The sequence below is a fragment of the Electrona antarctica genome (assembly GCF_951216825.1).
Source record: "Electrona antarctica genome assembly, chromosome: 3".
NCBI lineage: Eukaryota > Metazoa > Chordata > Actinopteri > Myctophiformes > Myctophidae > Electrona > Electrona antarctica.
The window spans coordinates 51,371,200-51,387,000 of NC_136808.1; the positions used below are offsets into that span (position 1 = coordinate 51,371,200).

At 41.3% G+C, this 15,801-nt stretch overlaps 1 protein-coding gene across 1 annotated transcript in view; it reads left to right on the top strand.

Annotated features, from left to right (window-relative positions):
- Nucleotides 1-1,035: 1,035 nt before the first annotated feature.
- Nucleotides 1,036-15,801, top strand: part of pkd1l2a (polycystic kidney disease 1 like 2a) — a 29,331-nt gene continuing 14,565 nt past the window's right edge. The window contains exons 1-15 of the mRNA XM_079496400.1: nt 1,036-1,353; nt 1,998-2,156; nt 2,282-2,461; nt 5,216-5,326; nt 6,815-6,962; nt 8,931-9,160; nt 9,966-10,376; nt 10,483-10,610; nt 11,128-11,257; nt 11,508-11,706; nt 11,943-12,054; nt 12,163-12,298; nt 12,813-13,043; nt 14,377-14,519; nt 14,978-15,157. Of these exons, the coding sequence (XP_079352526.1) occupies nt 1,044-1,353; nt 1,998-2,156; nt 2,282-2,461; nt 5,216-5,326; nt 6,815-6,962; nt 8,931-9,160; nt 9,966-10,376; nt 10,483-10,610; nt 11,128-11,257; nt 11,508-11,706; nt 11,943-12,054; nt 12,163-12,298; nt 12,813-13,043; nt 14,377-14,519; nt 14,978-15,157 (2,808 nt within the window). The 5' untranslated portion in view covers nt 1,036-1,043. The remainder of the gene's footprint in view (nt 1,354-1,997; nt 2,157-2,281; nt 2,462-5,215; nt 5,327-6,814; nt 6,963-8,930; nt 9,161-9,965; nt 10,377-10,482; nt 10,611-11,127; nt 11,258-11,507; nt 11,707-11,942; nt 12,055-12,162; nt 12,299-12,812; nt 13,044-14,376; nt 14,520-14,977; nt 15,158-15,801) is intronic.

Below are 15,801 nucleotides of genomic sequence, written 5' to 3' on the forward strand. Positions count from 1 at the left end.
AACAGCCTGCCTGTAAACCTGCGGCTCAGAATCCACGGACATTTTTAAAAGAAAACTTAAGACATACCTTTTTAGCATTGCTTTTAATTAGGTCATATCATTATCCTTGTCTTAGGTTTATTTGTAATGTTTTCCAATGTTTTCTTTTTCCTTCTTTGTTTTTTCCATTCCCTTTAATGTATTTTATATTTGTAAATCTGTGAAGCACATTGGGTTGCACTTGCTGTATGAAATGTGCTATACAAATAAAGTTTTGATTGATTGATTGAAACCGATGGCCATACTTTGAGTTTTTTATTCACTAATGTTTTGCAACCAAAAATAAGGCATGCATTTTTTCTGTCCACATTCATAACATTGTTGCACATGTTTTTGCATTCTGTGAAATAAATTACATTTCTGAACATACTCAACAATTTCAAAAATAGTACCGTAGTACCGTATTTTCACTGACAAAGTATGAAATAGGACTTACTGTAAGTGCTTAAACAGACATCATGAACACGTCTGCTATGAGAATGCCTCAGCCTGCTAGCCTATGTCAGATTTTTGTTAATTGCAGCAGCCTTGTTGTTTTTGTATGAGCTGACAGCACACCCTGGTGATCAATGAAAGGGCAACAGTTTGATATAAAGCACAAGGTCGCCAGTTGCACAGCCTAGCCCTGAAAGTTATATCGGACCAAAGCATACAATCGTTAGGAAATTGTCCTAATAATGACTGATGTCTCTGGGGGTTGAAATTGGTTTAAGTCTGAAGCTTATCTGTCTCTGCAGGTTGTGGAGTATTACTATAATGGAGGCAGGGGAGAGGCCAGAGGCTGTTGACACAATGCGCTCAATACCCTTTCACTACAACCCTGTCCATTGTACACAAGAATGATGTGAAAACACACAAAGACCGGCTATCCAGCCTAATGTTAGGACTTATAAAACCACTGACGAGTGACAGTGAGATTCTGACGTCATTCCCTTTTAAAGACAATATCGCGTTGAAGTGAATCCAGCATTGCACAGATGCAAATGGGAAGGATGCACGGCACTATGTCGTCTCCCAGGCTGATTTGGATGTTGCTTTTGCTCAGCTGCTGTTGTGCTGAGGATGAGATTGAAGTTCTATCCTGCCCAGAATCCCAGGAGGTCTTCGACGGATCATGCTATGAGTTTGTGAAGCTCCAGCGGTCTTTCCTCAGTGCCCAGGGGTGGTGTGAGCGGGGTGGAGGACACCTCACCTTTATCCTGAATGAGGAAACCCAGCAGTTCCTCCAGAAGCACCTGGAGCCGGACAGGGACTGGTGGCTGGGAATGGCACCCGCCTCTCCGAACCTGACCATAGACTCAGCTGCCACTGACCGTGAGTAGAATGATACAGTGTATAGGTCAGGGATAAATAGTGATCATAGTGATGACTAGTGAAATATTATTCATGTTATCCATAGAATGTTCAAATACTGTGTTGATCACACCAAAAACTGGCAGTAGTGTGTGTGTGTGTGTGTGTGTGTGTGTGTGTGTGTGTGTGTGTGTGTGCGCGCGTGCGTGCGTGCGTGCGTGCGTGCGTGCGTGCGTGCGTGCGTGCGTGCGTGTTGTCTCAGCAACTATCTTCTTCGGCAGCTTGCATGTCGAGAGACTTGTTTGTTTCCTTACTATTTGGATATCTCCCTCAAGCCATGCCCCCTGATTTACAAGCCCTCCTTTGTTTCCCTACTCTGTTTTAACTAATCTCTGTTTTAACTAATCTCTGTTTTATAGTCAGCTCATACACTAGTTCTCAGAATGTCTTTGTTTCTTTTTATAACCTAAATTGTCCTTAGACTATATTTTACGAGACCACAATTGCGACAATGTTTCCACCATCGTAATATTAGAAATAAGGATATGTATATACTGCCAATAAACTGTTGTGTCTATATGTTCAGATCACTTGAACTGAACATATAGACTACAGTAGGCATGGATATTATTTATATGGAACCTTTCTTTTGTATCCATCATCAGGTTCTCTGTCTTGGCTGGATGGCTCAGACATCAGCTATAATAACTGGGTGAACAGCCCTGATGCACAAGCAGAATGTGGACACATCCGGAGGGAGTCGGGCTTCCAGTGGGAGGCCGCAGACAATTGTAGCCAGGAACTGTACTTCATTTGTCAGTTTGGTATGATATTTAAAATGTTTATTGTGCGTATTATGTGTGTGTGTGTGTGTGTGGCCGCGCGTGTGCTTGCGTGCGTGCGTGCGTACGTGCGTGTTCCTAAAACCTTGTTTCTTTGTTTTTCATAGAGTCTGGGAGGTCCATTGCATGTGATGGCCAAAATGCTACATTACAGTGTGGTTCTGGTCAAGTTATAGAGATAGAGGACAGTTTCTACGGCCGTAAAACAATTCACTACTGCCAGTCCAGACATACTGCATCCCCCCAGGAAGAATGTAGCTGGATAGATGTTGTGGATTCAGTAACAGGTATTGTGAACTAATCATTTCTATTCTTAGATTTGAATTCAGAATCTATCTGTTGTCTGTGTATAGTCCTGTTCTATGAGCTTAATTGCTGATAGACGCACTACTTTTGGTGGTACGAATTTCATGATTGCTCCTAGCTTGTTCTGAATTTTGTCATCGGTAGTTGTAGTCCCAAGTTTATTTGTAAGGGTGGTGACTGATGATGATTCAGTTGAAGTTCTACTCTGTAGGAAAGAAGTGAGCTCGGAGAACAAGTTTATTTAACACAGAGTGACAAAGAATATATAGTATAGGTCATATTACGTGACCATTTACACCAGGGTGGAGAACTCTTCTGCAAAATAAATGTTTGGCTAAGTTCCTCTAATTGTTTCATTGTCTAAGAACACATTATTGCCATTAGTCAAAGTCAAAGTCGTACGATTAGTCACAGACGTTACCGCAGTGAAATTTGTTCTCCGCATTTGACCCATCTCTTGGAACGGTGAGCCACAGCGTGCGCCGTGCTCGGGAATCATTAGTTGATTTGACCCCCAATCCAACCCATTGATGCTGAGTGCCAAGCAGGGAGGCATTGGGTCCCATTTTACAGTCTTTGGTATGACCCGGCCAGGGATCAAACCCTGACCTCCCAGTTTCAGGGCGGACACTCTAACCACAAGGCCACTGGCCAGTTCCAAACGAATACCAGTGGGGGGCATACTTTCCCCCTGCAAGATAAGACTATTGTTTTTGATATGTCTAACCATGCTAATGCTATTTATAAATACAATAATACATATCTCAGATCTGTTATTTCTTCTTGTAGCTACTCACTCTCTATGACGTACACTATGTCCTCCTGATGCACAATATTGGAGTATAAAGAGCCTACATCAGTATATTGAAGAGTGATATCTGGATTTATGCCATAAACTTTATCTGCACATTCATGCTTCCAAGAGGAAGAACCAACACCTACAGACCAAACTTTAAAATGAGCAAACTGGGGAGATTGTCCAGGCCTTGGCGCCGGCGGGTCAGCACTCCCTGGAGAACAATCTTGTTTGGTCAATATTTAGCTCTATTTCAGTGGTTTTCAACCTGTTCTGGACCTGCAGGGCCCAAATCCCAAAACAGTCTTGTTTGGCTTGCCGTATTAAATGGTCAAATGGGTGGAAACTAACATAATATACTCTAAGTTCTTATAGGCCTACTGTATATTGCTATCATTATGAAAACACATTTTTTCTTCTGTGTGGAGTTTGCATGTTCTCCCCGTGTCCCCTAGGGTAGGTACCCTCACAAAAAACATGCAGTAATCCTGGTCTCTAAAACTGCCTCCCCCTGGCCAGCCGGGGCGCCTGACGGAGGGTAAAGGAACTGGTCGGAATAACGTGTTCCTTCCACGCGCTACGTCCAACCAGGGAAATTCCCCCCTGTCAGGTGAAAAGAAGCAGCTTGGACTCCTCGTGCATAGAAGGAGGCATGAGGTCAGTCCGCTGCCCCCCCCCCAGGTTGGCAGAGGAAGTGTAGCACCCAGGATTACAATAGATAATTGGCACTGGGTGAAAAAACTGGGTTACAAAATCGTGGGATAAAAATTAAGATTTATAAAAAAAAGAAAACACATTTTTCAAGGTTTAAAAAATAATTTCCACATCATTCTTATTTGGGGGTCCACTAATGCCTTCACGGCCCAGTACTGGTTGAGAACCACTGCTCTGGTTGTAAATGCAGATGTCTAACAAAGGCCAGGTAATTAACAGCTCTCTAAAATCGCAGCAAAAGCTGCACTTGGACTTGTATTTCATGTCGAACACAAAAAAGATCTTTGTCCTGTGTCTATGGATATGAGGATTATACTGAGAACAAATAGATGTGTTGTGACCTTAAATATGAGGATTATACTGAGAACAAATACATGTTGTGTGTTAGATGACATCCCACATTCACGTCAGCTCAGTGGTTTGGGGCTAATGGCACTGGAAGAGCTGGTGACATTCACCAAGCTAATACTACCAGCAATAGGCCTTTCTCTTTGGCTAACATCATATGTACACCTTTCTGTTTTCAGGCATGGTAAACACAAAAACCTTTCATCTAAATGTTCTGGAGTACCACTTGTTTAATGACATAAGCCTGTATAATTCCTCATACAACAAATAGCGGAACTAGATTTGAATCGTGTTGTGTGATGCAATTGCGATTTCAGCTATTTTAGATTCCTTTTTCATATTTGAAAAAATATATATATACACCGGTATATATTTTTGGTCCAAAACAGCAATACCAGGGTTAATGTGATGAAATTCAAGATATACAGTCGAAAACCATGAATACAGTTGGAGGCCATCGATATTGTCCTTTTCTTTTTGCTGAGGTTTGCGTGATCTGCGCAAAAGGACAGTTAACCCATTTTGGGCGGGAACCCCTTTTGGTGTTTTAAACATTATGTTATAATTTAGCTATTGAAAAATAGCAGATCTACAAGCTCATAGCGCGCCACCGAGTGGCGCGCTACGAGCTTGCAGGTCTGCTATTTTTGAAAAATCGTGAAAATATTTATTTCAGAAAACTGGAGGATTTAGAAGGATTTTTAAAATTTTGAGGTCAGGCCTAAATGGGTCAAATGATAAGGGACAATATCGGTGGCACCCAACTGTACAGTCGAAAACCATGAATAAATTGATCACTCTGTATTCTACAGGTCACTGCCATGGGCTGCAGGCATGAATAAAACCATGAATACATTGATCACTCTGTATTCTACAGGTCACTGCCATGGGCTGCAGGCGTGCCAGGCGGTTGCAGACGGAGGGTCTTTTGGTGAACCCTGCCCTGGGCTGGGAAGTTATCTGTCAGTGGACTACCGCTGTAAAAATGGTCAGAAGATGGTCCGCTAACATCTGACAGAGATTGACTTGATACAATGTTATGTTATGAAAACAGTACAATACAAATTGTAGACAAAGTCAATACTAACATATATGTAGGCATGCATGAACTGTTAGGCTTTGACAATATCTATATATTATTCACAGTTATTAACTATGGAATCGTGCGTTTTTCGTCACTCAAAATCCCCATTCATGGGGAAAGCCCCCATGTGCCCAGGTCTCGTGACATCACTATGACATCATCATCCCCATACATGGGGAAAGCCCCCATATATTGTGCCCAGGTCTCGTGACATCACTATGACATCATCATCCCCATACATGGGGAAAGCCCCCATATATTGTGCCCAGGTCTCGTGACATCACTATGACATTATCAGGTATATTAAGCCCATATACGTGAATGTCTGCATATATGGTCACGCATTGTGATATCACATCTAGTCATGTCTCCAAGACACGCTATATATGGCCATGAACCCTTGTCCATACTTGTTTTTTCATTGTGCATTTTTTGGTCAAAGTTGATCCCATGCCAAAGCGACAGCTTTCTCGCCCAGCAGTCTGCCGTCACCCAGGCGGATGTGTGTGTGCACACACAGATCTGCCCCATGCAGTACGACTTCCACACTCTCACGCCTGTCTCAACAGGCCCGCAAATTAAGTCCCGGCCCTACCTTCATGGGCCCTCATCAAACCCTGTACACTCAAGACACTGCCCCCGCTGCCACCCTTAGATCTCCATATTCAGTATGGGGCTGACCTGTTCTGACATTCCATATGTTGATCTGACCTCATCACACCCTGTAGTGTACAGTGTAAAGGGCGACGTCTACTTGCTATCCTTTACTCTTTATCACACTGTATTTTTAAAGCACAATAATTACTCGTCCACTTACGCTGATGTTTATTGGCTAGACTAGAGTTCATGACAACTCAGACGTTGTACTTTGTAAGAAGCTCATGGATCATCTGTAACTTGTTATCAGTTACAGACCCAATATCACAATTTGGAGCAGATGTCATGGATTGATTTTCAACTTGATTGTCAAGTTTGTGTGACAGCTGCTTATAGAGCAGTGGGTCCCAAACTTCTCAGGTCGAGACCTGAGCGAGACCCAAAAGACCTGAGCGAGACCCAAAAGGGGATTCAACGTTTTCCTCGAACCCAAACTAGTGAAAATAGCAGATCTACAAGCACACTGTAGATCAGCTATTTTCACTACTACTTAATTATTATTTTATTTGTGAAATGTCTTAGATTTGTTTGTTCGTTTTAAAATGTATACAATAATTTTTACTTTTTTATTGTTTATTTTTTCATATATATTTTGAATTATATATATTTAAATGTAGGAAAAGAAAATGGGATTTTTACTCGAGTCTTGACCCATAACAATAATTGGGAAACAGTGGCTTAGAGGCCAAAAACTATTTCCATAATTATTCATATAGGCATTTCTCTTCCTCTCAGGACTCCACCTGTTAATGAGTAAGCTGGCTGCTGTCTTTGACAATGTGACCATCACTGTCAAGTGGCTACTACATCCTTACAAGGGAAACCTGACCTGCACACTGAATACAGGAGATGGACACACCATTGATCCATACACACCGTCAGAGTGAGTTAATACAGGAGACGGACACACCATTGATCCATACACACCATCAGAGTGAGTTAATACAGGAGACGGACACACCATTGATCCATACACACCATCAGAGTGAGTTAATACAGGAGACGGACACACCATTGATCCATACACACCATCAGAGTGAGTGAATACAGGAGATGGACACACCATTGATCCATACACACCATCAGAGTGAGTTAATACAGGAGACGGACACACCATTGATCCATACACACCATCAGAGTGAGTTAATACAGGAGACGGACACACCATTGATCCATACACACCATCAGAGTGAGTTAATACAGGAGACGGACACACCATTGATCCATACACACCATCAGAGTGAGTTAATACAGGAGACGGACACACCATTGATCCATACACACCATCAGAGTGAGTTAATACAGGAGACGGACACACCATTGATCCATACACACCATCAGAGTGAGTTAATACAGGAGACGGACACACCATTGATCCATACACACCATCAGAGTGAGTTAATACAGGAGACGGACACACCATTGATCCATACACACCATCAGAGTGAGTTAATACAGGAGACGGACACACCATTGATCCATACACACCATCAGAGTGAGTTAATACAGGAGACGGACACACCATTGATCCATACACACCATCAGAGTGAGTGCAGAACATTTAACCGGACGGACGGACGGGCAGATGGATGGATGGATGGATGGATGGATGGATGGATGGATGGATGGATGGATGGATGGATGGATGGATGGATGGATGGATGGATGGATGGATGGATAGATGGATGGATAGATAGATAGATAGATGTTGGATTTTTTTTCTTTATAGAGCCTTGGGTTATAGGATTTAAGTCCAAATATTTGTTATCATCTTATCTGTAATTACTTCTGTGCTCGATTTGCTATCCGGAAGAATTGATTCCTTTCAACTCTCTTCAGATGGTGAAACAGCTGGTCTCAAAATCAAACTGTAGCATCATGAATGCAAACAAAAGTGGAATCTGCCAATATATACGTAAAAATAACTAGTACTGGTACATAATTTGGGGAAGATGAAATGGCTACAGTATGTTCAGGATATATCACTGACTGCAGTTCTCTGGTGTAACAAAAAAAAAACAATATCAAGAATAGGTGGCAAGGTCCAAAATACTGTGCTAACGGCAACATAACAACAGCAATAATAAAGATAACAAAGATAAAGTAATTTAGATAAATGTCCCTTGAGGGATTTCTGTAGCCGAAATAGGGAGGTGTGTGTGTGTGTGTGTGTGTGTGTGTGTGTGTGTGTGTGTGTGTGTGTGTGTGTGTGTGTGTGTGTGTGTGTGTGTGTGTGTGTGTGTGTGTGTGTGTGTGTGTGTGTGTGTGTGTGTGTGTGTGTGTGTGTGTGTGTGTGTGTGTGCGGGCACGCGTGCATGCGTGCGTGTGTGTGTGTGTGTGTGTGGCTAGTAATTACTGCAGTTCTATCAGAGTACAATTGATTTTATTTATGTTGGTGTTGTGATTTTAGAAATCAGTTCAATGTTGATTGATTGATTGAAATATGTAGAATTACAGTTTGCAGAATTACAGTACATTTCAAGCACAAACTCAATACAAAGACTGTTAACTGTGAGTGGACGACCCAATTAAGCATTACACTTGTTTACAAGAGGGTCCACCATGTTCAATTCATCAAAATGTAATGAAAGTGAATTTATTTAGCTGAATTTACTTAGCAGATCTAAAAGCTTGTAGGTCTGCTATTTTTGAAAAATCGAAGAACGACTGACATAGAAACATAGCTTTTTCAGAAAACTGTCAGGATGTAGAAGACATTTTTAGAATGTGATCTCAGGTCAAAGGTTAGGGCCTGTAAGATAGCACACACTACCAGTTAGACTCGGACTATATCATAGATATTATACAGTCTCTGAATACACATGAATGTATACTTTCTCTGCTCTATCAGGCTGGAGAGCAGCTTGATTCACAACTACACTCGTCCAGGTGTTTTCATGGTTCAAGTGGAGTGTTCCACCAGTGACTGGCACGTCACAGCCCAGAAGGACATCACCATCCAAGAGCCTGTTGGGAAGTTAGCTGTTCTAAAGTGCTACAGCAAGGACCTGGAAACAAATGGCACCAAATGCAATGTGCTTTATGGCAACCTTTTCCAAATCCAGGTCCAAGTAGAGAGGGGTAAGTAGATCAAAGATATGTGAAAATGGAGGCTATAATGTACCTGTAAAAGTTAATCGAACTAATTGATTTAACAGTTCTACTGCTTACTACGCGTTACCCGCATTTTAATCAAGTATTCTACGCTGCCGAGATTGTTTTATTACCTTTAGATCATACGCTGAAGTATTTGGGCTTTTGATCCGTGAAAATCCGGCGAAAATAGGTTCCTCCGTTTGTTATGTACGATCGCACCACCCGCCATCTTGGTACGCCACAAGACCGCACCACAAGACCCTCCTCCATGAGGTGTTGTACCCCGTTCACTTGCATTGGCCTCAAATTCCTAGAAGCCCTAGCAGCCCAGCGCATGGGTTGATTTCCGCTTTCGTCATCATAACAGGAAGGTCTCTCCCCCTGCTCCGCGGCAAAGACGGAGTTTCTTTTTAATTATATTAAATACGTTAAACACATAAAACAAATGTCGGGTATATCGTATTAAGCAGGGCATATCGTTTGATCAATCAATTTAACGCCCTCAAAGTGTACAGTTACTGTATACAAAATAATCAATAATCGCTCATTTAATAACAATCAATTCATAATGAATCAATATTTTGGGCATGTCATTATAGGTTAGAAGTGTAAAAGATATTCATAAATTTCAAATGAAAATAGCTGACAGTGTGTTGGTTGCATCACAACGTATTGTGAGCTTGTAGATCAGATACGTCCGATCATGTGATCATCATAATCCATAGTTACAGCTCTAAATGTTCCACACCTGGGCACGTTCCTGAATGGTCCCTTTTCTGATGTCATATAGGCACAAATGTGACCTATACGATCCAACATGGAGACACATTGCTTGCGAGTTCATCAGCTCACATTGGACCCGTCCCTCAGAACATCACAGTGGAAGCAGAGGTGACCGAGCAGCTTGGGCTCGGGTGTCACGTGCTGACTCTGCGTGCGTCCAATGGGTTCACAAGCCCTGAAGTGTCCGTAGAGCTGCACGTATGTCTCCTGAAGCCTGTTGAAGGCTTGCAGGCCTCAGTGATGTCAGAGAGTGATGAGTGTCCAAACACCTCAGATCTCATCATTGGCGTCTCCCTGGAACATGGAACCCCTGTGCAGCTTGTCTTCACTATGACCGGAGACTCTGACACCTTCTCTGAGACCAGGGACATGTTGAATGGTAGCTTGACAACATATACGTTCTCCAGCCCAATCGAAGGTACTCAAGTTATACTGTGTAAAAGCCATACAATAATTAAATGTATGTGATTGTGAAAGCCTTAATGCTCTGATCAATATATATATAATCTGTTGTTCTGTTACAGGACAATTACATGTACAAATAAAAGCAAGCAATGTCTTCAGTGCTGTGGATATGGATCTGGACCTTACGAAGATAATGAACGCTTGTCAGAATTACTCTGACTTTCCACTAAAAATTGATTCAAACTCGGTATTTATGGAATTATCACAAAGATTTGTGCACTATTGCAGGGGTTCTCAACGTTTTTGGCCGGGGACCCCCGGAAATGCTTTGGCAATGTCTCGGGACCCCCTCCCGACCCCCAATATAAATTGACTGCTACAATAACCTTAATAATAGAGACAATACACCATAAATAAATACTGAAACCAGATATAATCATTAGGGAAGGTGCATGTACTATGTGTACTATATGTAAACTCTTCATTTCCATTTTCTAGCCATTCAGTTAGAATGGCTAGACTTTTTATTTATTTATTTGGGGACCCCCCAAAATAATTTGGCGACCCACGGGTTGAGAACCCCTGCACTATTGGACTGTACCTTTTTGTCACTGTGTGTGTATAGACTTATTCCAGAGATATGATGTAAATTGATAACCTGGGCTATAGGTTATTCTTTTCAGGTATAACAATACAGTATGAGCCCCCAAAAAATAAAAAAATAAATAGATTGTATATGCTGACTTACTTTGTTTTGTTTTTAGACGGATAATGATTACTTGAATATCACCGTTAGTCCAGATGTTTTGGTCGACCACACTCAGAATGTCACTCTGGAGGTAACTGGAATTGAAACGTTACCTACTGAGGGAAACAGGTTTGAGTGGAAATGTGGTAAGTATATTAAAACATTTAAATAGTTATCTGACTTATGCTACAACATATAATCCCACTCTATATGCAAAAAGAAAAACTTAAAATAGTAATATGCTAATATAATGATTATTAAGTGTGTACTGCATATTGTGGATCATTGTGAAACATACAGTACATGCATAATATTAATATTGTATAACATACAGTTATTATTTATATCATTATTATTGTTGTGGTTTTACTTCTCCCAATGCTTTTGTCCATACAGATGGAAATTGTACGTGCAATAACAATTCTACTGACACAATTCATGTAATTGAGAAAGACTGCCTCCCAGGTCCATTTGAATATTTTAAATACACATTTACTGTGAGAAAAACACCATGGTTTAGGAAATGGATTGATCTTGCAGCAGTGTCTCAGTGCATCACTGTGACTCCAAAGAAATTCAGAGGTGTCGCCATCAGGTAAATCATTCAATGATTTGATGTATTCTAAAAGTAATTTTTTTTGGACATTTATATGGTGATGACAATTATTATTATTTTTATTTTTTATTTTTCAAGTCAATAGATCAGTCCATTTGTTGGATCAACCACTGCATGATGAAATAAATGTCCACCAACATGCATTAACTTTTAAGTGCCTTTTTCAAGTTTCTTATGATTATTTTATGGCTACAATTTTGCTTTCATTCTTACAGTTGTGATAATTGTTCACCAGTAAATATAAGCAACCACATAAAGTTGAAACTGACCTGTGCAGAAACTTGCCCAGTTGTAGTTTGGCACATCGAGGACCCCAAACCTTGGAAGGTATCTCGACCGTGCTTATAAATCACTCAAATATGCTACATCTACATCTTAATTAACTTTTTGTGAAAAGGATAACTTTTTTATGCTGTCCAATTTCCCCCCATATAGGGAGTCCTCAAAGACTGTTACTCCAAAACACGACCACTCATAGAGGAGCAGGCTGGTGACAGAGACTACGTAGTATCTAGCCAACATCTTAAAGATGCAAAGGCTGCAAACGTAAATCTCAAAGTCATAGCCTATGGTGTGTTTCCTTCTTCTGCCTCATTTATACATACATATCATATGCATACAGTACGTACATGATCATATGCTTGTGAAAATAACAGTGTTTAAAAGTCCCTTGTTTCCGGTGATTAAGTATAAATCAAAATGGTAAATGGTAAATGGTGCATTTATATAGCGCCTTTATCCAAGGCGCTTTACATAGATTGTGCATTACATTCACCCATTCACACACACATTCATACACTGATGGTGGCGGAAACCATGCAAGGTACCAACCAGCACATCAGGAGCAATTAGGGGTTCAGTGTCTTGCTCAAGGACACTTCGACACTAACTCTGGGGGAGCCCGGGTTCGAACTGGCGACCTTGCGGTTACCATCTGGAAACTCTACCCCTGAGCCACCGCCAAGCATTACATTTACTATGATCGACTTGCTTAACTTCTGGAGAGGTTATTTCTCATTTTCCTTTTGTTTGTATGTCTTTAGTTTAAAGAATGAACTTCAATTCAATCATTTATTTCTTTGCAGGAAAGACTGAACCAGGCTTTTCTAGATATGTCATTAAGCTCAGGTCACGTAAACCAGGGGCTGCTGACAGGGATGATGAAGAGAATGATGATGAAGCTACTAGTGATGGTTCCCCTTCATGTAGCATCTCCCCAACGTCAGGAACAGTGTTGGATGCTTTCAGTATTACCTGCAGGACCAGCTCCTTCTGCTCCACAGGCAGATGCCAGTTCTGCTACAGTACAGATACAGGTGAGAAGACAATATCAATGTTCTTTGTCTCTTTAGTTAAACAATAAAAATGGTTTCTTGCCAGAAACAGAGAAGATGGCAGTGGATCAGTGCATGTGGGACTAGTGGGAGGGAATTTTATTTATTTTATACTTTATTTTATGAAATGTGTGTTAGGTTAGATTAGGTTATACTTTCGCAGCTCAGACACAATGAATGATTAGAACATTTTGAATCATGTGGATCTTGGGAACTACGTGGCTCCAATTGTGGATCTCAGACTTCATTTGGTCAGCCTGTGTCTATTACATATCTATGGCATGGTTTCAGCCTGATCAGAGCCCCATTGGACTTCCATTATAACATTAAAGTTAAATATTTCAAAAAGTGTAAAACTCTTTGGCCTACTGGCAGTGTCCCAATCTCACCAATGTGTCTGATACTCTGAAGGGGAAGAATAGCTGAGTCTAGATGAGAGGAACAGAGAAATTTAAGAGAACACTCTCAGTTGTTTTGGGCCCTGGGCGTGGAACGATCTACAGACCAGATTAAAATTGGCTTCTTTGATCCCCCTAGTGACCTTTAAGAGGATTGCCTTGGGCACACACTCTCCAGCCATTGCTCCTGCATTGACGAGTAGCAAATGCTGTGATCTTAGTTTTATATTATCTTAGTAGTTTCACGATGTATTGTTCTTATTAGTCTTTTTATTATCTGTCTGTATTCGGTTAGCTACTTAGACTCTCTCTGAGCCTCCCTGGTCGTAGGTTCTTGGTATTACGGATGTCATATGTTTGTCTTTGTCATGTCCTGTATTGTTGTTACTGGCAGAGCTGTGTAACATTGATTTGCCTCTTCTCTTGGCCAGTGCGCACTCGTAAAAGAGACTATAGGTCTCAATGTGATTTTACTGGTTAAATAAAGGTTAAGCCAATGGTTAAGATTTAAACGTGTCCGCTCTAAACATCAGCGCTCATAACTTTATGTTTTGCAGACTGTGTTGCTCCAGTATTGGAATGAAGACCACTTTTGGGCATTTTATTATAGGCAAACATATTGAACATTTTCCAAAAAATCTACAAGTTATCACATCAGTTATTTTAATTGAATGGGTACTCTCTCCTGATTGGCTGAACATTGGCAAACAACCTGAACATTTATTTTCTGTTTATTAAAGGTGAGAGACAAGGAGACCACTGTGACTGAACAAACACTCTAATCTATAGCAATGAGTACTATCACAAATGTAGTGACCTTTTTAACAAAACGCCTGTGTGTTTGTTTTAACCAAAAAAATATCACTTTACCCTATACCTTTAAATGAGTCTCAAACTATGACTACTTGTCTTTTCAGGCAAATATCTGCGCTGCAGTTTAATGAATGAAGTGAAGTCTGTGTTCCTTCCGCTTGGAGATAAGAATGACAACTACAGTATATCTGTGGTAGTGACTGTGAAAAATGGAGACAAGACGACAAACGCAACTATCGTCACTCAGGTCTGTCATCATCTGTCACAGACATACATCATTTTTACAGCAACATTAGAAAACAGCATGTTCACTTGATGCAGTATATACAGTTGGAGGCCATCGATATTGTCCTTTTCTTTTTGCTGAGGTTTGCGTGATCTGCGCAAAAGGACAGTTAACCCATTTTGGGCGGGAACCCCTTTTGGTGTTTTAAACATTATGTTATAATTTAGCTATTGAAAAATAGCAGATCTACAAGCTCATAGCGCGCCACCGAGTGGCGCGCTACGAGCTTGTAGGTCTGCTATTTTTGAAAAATCGTGAAAATATTTATTTCAGAAAACTGGAGGATTTAGAAGGATTTTTTTAAATTTTGAGGTCAGGCCTAAATGGGTCAAATGATAAGGGACAATATCGGTGGCACCCAACTGTATATAGGCTTGGAGTCAATGAGTGGAGCTGGTTATTTATTTATCTCTCCTCAGGTACGGGAAAGCACCTCCGCTTCCTCCGTGGAAGCTCTGCAATCTGCAGTAGATGATTCTGTCGCTCAGTTGGAGCAACAGGGTCTGTTGTCTGGAGGGGCGTTGGGACAGATATTCAGCTCTGTGTCCGATATGCTGAACTTAGAATCCAGTGCAGATCAGAAGGAAGCGAGGTCAAAGGTCAGCATGCAGTGAGGTCGTATACAACATGTAATGTTACTGTTGTTACTGTTAATGTTAATGTTTTGCACTCCGTCCGTCCGTCCGTCCGTCCGTGTGTCCGTCCGTGTGTCCGTCCGTGTGTCCGTCCGTGTGTCCGTCTGTGAACAGCTAATCTCCGCCACTGTTAACCCGGTCGATGCCACATTTTGCACACACACTCCCTGGATGCCAACGATGAACCTCTGCCCCAAAATTTCCAGAACGGCCTGTTATAGCGCCACCAGGAGGCCGCTTTGTGCAAAACAAGTTTTTGGACAGTACACCTACAGATTTTGTCCAAACATCACGCAAATTGGTACACAGTCTCTCTAGAGCCATTCAACCAAACGGGTCTTTCAGATTTCCCAGACTCCATCCTGATTGGCTAAGATTGGCTTCCAAAGTTCGCAGGAGTGTTCAGTTTCAAACAAAATGCTGCAAATCATGAACACATCGTGTGATTTCCGTGAAATTGCGCACGCACATTCCCACTCGGCCGAGGAAGAAATGCCACGTGAACATTTTCAACTCAGCCTCATGGTGGCGCTATAACTGGCCGAAAAGTGTTTTTACCTCTAACTGCACGGATCTGTGGATAACTTTGTATGCCAACTCCCTAGAGG